Below are 8,422 nucleotides of genomic sequence, written 5' to 3' on the forward strand. Positions count from 1 at the left end.
GAAACACAAATGCCACATTTCCCTCATGTTTTCCACGTGGTTCTCTGTTAATTTGAGCTTTGACTGGTGCTCTTTTAAATACGTGATCTCCTTGTGCCCTCAGCAGAAGAAGGGCTAAACCTATAGAAGGTCGAAGTGCAAACCAAGTAGCATTTTCCTTTCCACATATTAAAGGAATTTGGTTAAAATATAGCTATATGATCATGGAAGCTGCTGACTGGAGGAACAGGTAAATCATTAACTCAGACTGCTGAAGACTCATCTAGCTTCAGCTGAATGTTTGCATAGAAGGACTGTGGAATGTATCCCTCATCTATTAACTGTACTATACGTAGCATTAAGAAATCCCTTGTTATTAATGACACGTGCCTGCTCACACTCCGTAGGTAAGTGTGAGCGAGCATTGGCCAAAACAGTGACATGACATACACATGACTGAATGTGTATTGTCCAGTTACTGCACCACCACCTCCGATGCAGTTAAACGTCCACTATCTGAGTTACTCTTCTACCTTAGGACTGTGCCTATAGGGAGCGTTGCTGGTGCAGCTTTCTTCAGTGATGCATGGGTTAAAAGAGTTCGAGACTGAGGAGAAGATCGACTTGCTGACATAATGTCAGGTTCATGCTGGAAGGTATGTCATGTATAAACAATGGTAGAGATACGGGAAGAATTTATGGCGACAGAAAGAGGGAAGAAAGGAACCTAAAGCCAACTATAGAGACATAGGGAGATTCTTGGACGGCCCGACAGTTACTTTCTCTGTTCCAATTACATTTAGAAAGAATTCTGAAAACGTCTGTTGAGTGCTTGAGTCCTCCCGTTCAAAACAAGATCATTTTTGTAACTGCCAAGCTGCTGCAGTGTGACATCACATCATGGACACCACCCATGATATATCCAAAGGATACCAGCTGAACCATGTGAATATATATATAGACCAAAACGACTTTGACCAGGTCAAGTGCATCAATCAAAATCTCGCGGAGAGATAGGGAGTGCAGCCGAGATAATGGAATTTCGCAATAAAGGATTCGATGAAATTGCCCTTTCAGAATGAATGTCCTCAACATCAGCCTTGACATCATTCTAAAGCATCGCTCCCAGAGGATGGCTTCTTTGTGTGACGCTATCCATCCCCGGCACCCTGAACAGTGCAGGATGACGCACGGTGCCTCATGGACCACTGCAGCAGGGCGAGCTTCCCGACCACTTTGCATTCAGAGCCTGCTCGAAAATCTGAAACAGCAAAACACTGATGGATCTGACCGAGATGTTCATTATGGACCACAGCAGCTCGGTGGCAGCAACATTTAATGATGTCTGCACAGTGTTGCTGTTTTACCTCCTCATACCAGTCAGGGTTCTCATTCTTCAAGCTCAAGCTGATCAATTCTTATTTAAGAAGCAGCATGGGGAAGGAAAGACTCAGTGTTTGGCTACACTCTCAGTACAGAGCAACAAATCCAGGAATTTAGCCTCCTGCAGTATTTTGTACTTTGCTGATTGCCAGACCCGAAGGATGAAGGTTTCTCTCTGTGTTATGGAGAGAGATCGGGGAATTAGATCTGTAGCATGTTATACTGTTACCTCTCGCATGTTGGAAAATGCCTATAATGTAACATTTGGCCACGGTTCCACTCATGATATTTTGAAAGTTTAAATCATACGAGGCTTCTAATGACTTCTAATTCTTTTTAATCGACATTTCAGCATTAGTTTTGAACCTGAGCTTGGTCTCCTTCCTTTAGTTTAAGTCGCTGTCACACACTGAATCGTACCCGCTCACCATATAGCAACAACAGGCCATTGTGGCACGGAATGGAAAAGTGTATTGAAGCTGTAGCGTTAATAGTTGTACATGTGGTAAATGTACTAAAATGCTCATCTCGTCACATCCCCTTCCTCTGTTGCCACTGTATAGTAAACCTGCTCTACATTGGTTATTTGTATGCTGTACTACTTGAAATGCCTTTAATACAACTAAAGCTCACTGTTCAGGGAGAATGCGCTTTGCTTGGAGCAGATGACTTTGTAAAGAAATCCTCGGCCAGATGTCACCCTGTTGCAGAAAAATCACATCAAAGCTTCAGAGCAGTTTGTCTCCTGAGCTTAGCTTTCACAGTGATTACTTTCACATTTGTTTACTTGGTTATTCAAATGAACATCTGACTTTCCAACATTATATAAAAAGGATAGAAAATAAGGTAAAGCATAATATGTCCCTTTGTAGGAATGTGCTGTTCATCATAATCAGACACCATTGTGTCCTCTCTGGTGAGTCTCCCTGTTGGAAATGTCTCCTCACTGCCCCTATGGTTCTCCCAGTCTCATTATTATTGCGTATGTGGGTATGTGACGTGCACAGCTTATGAAACCCAGTGTCAACCCCCTAGTGTTAATGTCTTGCCTGCTCTATTTATTATTAATCTACTGCATGCTGTTATGCTGCCTATACATTTCTATACAGTACATCACATACGACTTCTCTCTAAGGAACAGAACTGCTCCAGAATGCTCAGACTTGATCTTCATTAAAGCTCTGTCTTGTTCAGTACAGATGTGTTTCAGCTGCAGCGTGTCCTTAGATTTCTCTCAAACTTTCAGCACCTGTACGAAGCTTATTGTACTTTCCCAACAAGGCTAACCTCTCTCTCTCTCTCTCTCTCTCTCTCTCTCTCTCTCTCTCTCTCTCTCTCTCTCTGATAAACAGTATCACTGTAAAGTGTGTCATCGTGTCTCTCCTCACGGACACACTGTCCCATGGCTGAAAACCTTGTTTTTGTACATCATATGACTTCAAGGGCTCACAGCTAAATTTAAAGTCATGGGATTGGCCAGATGAAGAGATTTCATTTGAACCAGCAGTGGCGCTTCTAGCTCGTAGGGTTCCCAGGATCACCCCCTTCACCCTATTCTAATGACGAAACTGTGCGAAATTTTCTTCCAATGTTATGTAAGTTAGCTGGATATGACCAACACAACATTGTTGCCCTTTGTGTAATGACATAACGAGCATTACAGGCTAATAATAAATGTCATACTAGCCTATTTCTTTGCAAACATAAAATGATTCATTGTAAAAAAGATGGAATAGCTGACAATGGAGGAAGGTAAAGTACTTGTACTCGAATACTGTACCTGAGCACAAAGCTGACATACCTGTACTTTTCTCAATCAATTCATTTTATGAAGGTGCTTTTTACTACCTAAGTTATTAACTTAGTAAATGAATCAATTAGTGGAAGGACAGGAGTTTCTTTTACTGCTTTTTATTATTAGTTAAGTCATCGTCATCATCATCAAAACACCAAATGAGTGAGTATCTTCTAGAATAATAGTACACAGGTAGTGTACATTGGGTTTTTGGAGCCACTTACCTGCTGTGGCTGGAACCAGGATTGAAAACAGTACATTTGTGACACAGAAAAACAAAACAACGAGCTGAAAGACACTAAAATGCATCATACAACTGAGGGGATCTGTGATGGGTTTTAATTATTTGCGAATTCAAGGGAGCGTTTCTATGCTTGTCCATTTTCCTTTCATCAATAGTTAATTTTTAAATATATTAATCAATGTTGCTTTCAGTAGACAAAGTGTAATTTTGGAAAAATGCATGTTATAATATTGCCATTATACAGTATATATCTTATTTTGGGCATTTTGTTGTAATTGATATTTTACAGTCCCAGATTGCACTACCTTGGAATTTCCCAGCATGCTATGAGAGGGATTATGAGCTGAGTCTTATTCAACACGTAGGGACTGAAATTACATTTCATAATACAGGACATGTCTTTAAAGATGTTCTTGCTAATTCTGCTTGGTGCCTGTTTGCCTGGGAGATAAATACACAATTTAATGCACAAAATGGATACAAATCAAATCACACTATAGTCTTATAGAAGTCTGCACACAAGATAATGTACTGTTATCCCATTTTGACAAATAGGATGGGATAAGAAAACGTGTCCTGTTCATTATGGTTTTTATTTCATTTCATTGAAACAAGCTGCCTCCAATGCAATAACATGGATTATGTTTTATAACGGTAAAAAATGATGTACCCAATAGAAGCATATATTTGAAAATTATACTTCAAAACTTTGTAACTGACCAAAAATAATTAAAAACCTGAATTAGAAGAAAAGCAAACATGTGATCATTTGTTTGATTTATTGAGAAAGATGGACACAAAATGCAAAGCACGTTAGACACGATGAAGACACAACTGAAAGAAAAATTACAGGCAGGTAATGGTAGCAAAAACAGTCATAATGCAGAAGAAGCCACTAAACGAAAAATACTCAATCACATATAAAAGTAATCCAGTTATTTGTTCTTAAGTAAAATGTTACTGTATTGGATTATTCTTTTTTTTTTTACATTAGTGACAGAAAAGAAATAAAGGAAAAATAAAGTTAGTGAGCAAAGACAGTGGTAGGGAGGAGAGGTTGGCAGATCATTTAGCCAAAAGGCAAGATGTTGTTTCTGTAATGTGACAGGGCTCAGACCACAGACGAGAGGGAACAGACACATGTCGGTCACGTTCTGTGACTCGCGAGTCGCTGTCGAAGAAACCGCCGTCTCCTGGAGTCAGTGCCCCGGCACAGAAAAAGAACATAATCACAGGCGCTTCTTCTGTACATCTCAACAGTCTTCTATTCAAGTGTGTAGTGAGCATACGTCAACACACAGTGCGTACCACAGTGGACAAAAATAAACTTCAGAGATGCCTCAGAGCAGATGGGTTAAGAAGGTTTCACCTATTTCCATCACAAATCTGCCACTTTTGAGAGTTTTCTCCATAAAGTTTTATTTCCCCCAGTCTTGTTTGTGGCATGTTTGAAGACCACGACACAGATTTCTGTTAAATTCCTGCAACAAGGCCAGTGAAAAGTCTAAATTGCATTTTTTTTTGTTGCTGTGATACAAAGAAATGTCGTTTTAAAGATACCATTTGTGCCCGAGGAAGATGTTTTATGTGGGGAATCACAGCTTTGAGGTTCTCTGACCTTTTCCCCCACGTCATCAATCAGTGCCAGGTCACCACAGAAACTTTCAAAAGGTCTTCGGTCAGACATCACTGATTCACCGACCCTTTTTCTTTTTATCACTTCAACACTGTGTTTGCTCCTGAAGGCCTGTAATTGATTTAGACAGCGGGGGAGGTTTACATGGGGACAGACTTTTCTTTTTCTCTCTCTCTCATATCGCTCTTTGAAACAGTGAAGGAGTTGTGAGGACGAGGAAGAGGAGGCCGGGGTCGGGCAAGTCAGTCGTCAATGCTCTAACTCCGGCATGACGCTTATACTTTTAGACGAGGCATGATTGGACCTGAACACATTTAAAAAGCACATGGTGGAGTGGGAGGAGGCCCATGTGGGATCTTCAGTGATCACATTGCTCTCTAATCCTAATTGTGTATGGCAGAGGTGTCTCGTGTGTGTGTGTGTGTGTGTGTGCATGTGTGTGTAAATTCCTGCTTGTGTAGGTGCACATACACAGTGACTTTACGGGGGAGGAGGCGAAGGGGCGTGTGTGGCAATGATGACAAAGGGAGAAAGAGTTAAAGATAGATGGATTAAAGACGCACCTCTCGGCGCTCAGAAGAAAACAATGTGACGTGTCTCACTCCCTCCGATGAGCATGTATATGTTTCATAGCCGACATTGAATACGCACTTGTTTGTTGAGCTGTCAGAATCTGACCTTTTCTGGCTTTTCACTCGATCAGCAGCGGTGTCATGATTCACGATCACCCCTGAACACAACGCGGAAAGGCCCTCTTCTTCTCTTTTAAACACACACACACACACACACTTTGACACAAACATTTATCTCTAGCCTCCCTTATTAAGCGTGTGTCTTGGCTGAAAGTGGGTTAATTAAGCATGAATTCTTCACTAATGAGTCACAAGGAGCATTAAACTGCTGCTGTAAATTACTATGCAGCCACTTTACAATGGTGGATCACTTGGACCTGAATAGGCCTGAGTCTGAGGGGGAAGACAGTAAATCCTATAAACAATTATGAAACAGACTGAAAACTGCACTTTGGTGCAACAACACAAAACTGGGTATCCCTCAAATGTCTTTCATGAATCCATCACTTTTCCTTGTGTGTCATTGTTATTCACAATAAAGAACCACACAAAAAAAAAATAAAAGACCAAAGGAAGAACTCGAACTTGTGTTGGTTCCACAGTCAACAGCACGTGATGGATGAGTGATCTGGACATTTATTAGAAAAAAAAAATTTCAGTTACACAATGTTGTCAACATGTTACACACATGGGGTTGGCGCATGGAGGAGGAAGTACTTCCCCGTTAATATGGACCCGCTCCCGGTGTCAGGGAAAAGATCAGTGTCGGTTCTCTGGCTGCGCCTTTTAAAAACCGACCTTCATAGAAACACCGTGAGAGGAGCGAGATATTAACATGAGCGCGCGCGCACACACACACACACACACACACTGTAGAAAAATAGAGTGATTACTTATTGAATCCAGTTTCAACTGATCCAAGACTTTTCCATACAAAAAAAAAAAACAGAAAATAAAATCGCTATAAGCAATTAATCAATTAACGTCGAGACAAGCACACATGAGTCAATTTATCAATGTATCAATAGATCAGCCTACAGCCTGGAGAGAGGCTTCAACCTGACTTCAGGCTATGAGTCCGGTTTCTGTCTTTATGTCTTTACGCGTGGAAAATAAACAAGTGTCCTGTGTGAACACTTGATAGCAGCATCTGGTAGTTTGCACTGTTGGGCTGGACACTGAGGCCGAATGGGCAGAGCAGCGGCTGGTTTAGCATCCTCAGCTACACATGGAGCACCGGCGTCTGGGAAGTCACCAGGTCGCTCCTGTACTGCTCCAGCCAGTCCCGGAGCCCCGATATTTGGTATCCCTCGGGACCCCTGCCCCCCTGGTACACCACCCGCTCGTCCCTCACGATGTAAAGTCTCTCAAAGTAGGCTCCGTACGCGGCGTTGGACGAGTTGTCCATGTTGTCCACCACCACGTTGCTGCCGGGCACCTCGCTGAGCAGCAGCTGCGCGGCTCGGAGCCGGTCCTCCAGGCAGCGGTGCTTGGGGATCTGGTACGGCGCGTCCGAGCTCACCCAGCCGTCCGACGGATGCGCCTCCTCGATATATACAACTAAAAAGTCCGCAATGTCCGCGTACTGGCTCACGACGCGCTGAAACGCGGCCAGGCGCGTCATGAACGGCGGTCAGGAGCAGCTGCCAAAGTTGAGGATGAGCGGTCTCTTCCCTTTCATGCAGTCCAGGATCCGGACCGGCCGCCCCCCCTGCGCCAGCACCACCTCGGTGTTGGGCGCCGCGCGTCCGAGGTGCGCGGATTTGAAAAAGTCCAGCCTCTGGCCGTACCACACGGCCCTGAGGGACTCCAAGGTGAACATCTTGTTGGAGTCGGAGACGCACACCGGCGGGTCGTCCGGGCCGTCCTGCCTCTCCCCCATCTTCAGCAGCACTTTTTTCCTGATGCACAAGAAATCCAGGAGCCACAGCATGACGGCGGCCAGGAGGAACCGGGGCAGCAGCATCAGGCACAGCGCCGCATGCTTCAGCGCCCTCGCCATTTGGACACCGCCGGAGTCGTGCATCATCTCTTTCCACCCCCCCACCACCACCACCACCCAAGACGATGGGATGCGACTGGGCCGGCGAAAGAGACAAACTAGTATTTAGTCACCTTTACCCATTGGAGAAAACTATCTGACGCACACAGGCGCTGTTTTTATAGGTACAGCAAGCATTTGAATAATGGAGAAAAAAAAAGGAAACAAAACACGCCTCCGGTACCCGCACCGCCCACTCACATGGTGGGGATTACCTCCCATCAACTCCGGGCTCCGAACATCCAGGGACAGAGTCTGGATCAGCGTGTCCTGTCCACATGTCAGGACTCAACATGACAGCGCGCGGATCTCGCTCTCGTTCCGCGGCGACACACTCGCAGCAGTTGGACGTGACCGCAGCCGGACGCACAGATGCTCCTGAAAGTCGGGGGGAAAAAAAGGGGGAAACATTTGACTTCACGTCATTTCTGCCTGTGAACTCAGATCTCTGTGGAACGGGGTTGCAGGAGCCGCTGTGGCCACTAGACGGCGCTGGTTTCACACACACCGCACAGACCTGGATGAGTCATTCGGGTGATCCGCCTCAGAGCTCACCCAAACACCCAGAGAGGAAGAGAGAGAGGCAGCGTGAACCTGCCACCACCAGTTTCATAACATAACACATTTTTCAATAAATTATGGTTGAGGTTTTTCTTTTGACCACCTTTTACAAAGCAATGATGCAAACATTTGTAATTTCTCTGTGTATTTATTGTTGAGATTTGCACCTTGACGACCTGGCAAACAGGCGTCTCAGCCTCAAACGCTGGAG

General features: G+C 44.2%; 1 protein-coding gene across 1 annotated transcript; it reads right to left on the reverse strand.

Annotated features, from left to right (window-relative positions):
* Nucleotides 1-4,163: 4,163 nt before the first annotated feature.
* Nucleotides 4,164-8,018, reverse strand: LOC118099034 (thyroxine 5-deiodinase-like). The gene has a single exon (XM_035143280.2). It carries the CDS (start codon nt 7,636-7,638, stop codon nt 6,832-6,834), a length of 807 nt encoding a protein of 268 aa, XP_034999171.1. The 5' UTR covers nt 7,639-8,018; the 3' UTR covers nt 4,164-6,831.
* Nucleotides 8,019-8,422: the final 404 nt, after the last annotated feature.

This window comes from Hippoglossus stenolepis, chromosome 20, assembly GCF_022539355.2.
Source record: "Hippoglossus stenolepis isolate QCI-W04-F060 chromosome 20, HSTE1.2, whole genome shotgun sequence".
NCBI classification, from domain to species: Eukaryota; Metazoa; Chordata; class Actinopteri; order Pleuronectiformes; family Pleuronectidae; genus Hippoglossus; species Hippoglossus stenolepis.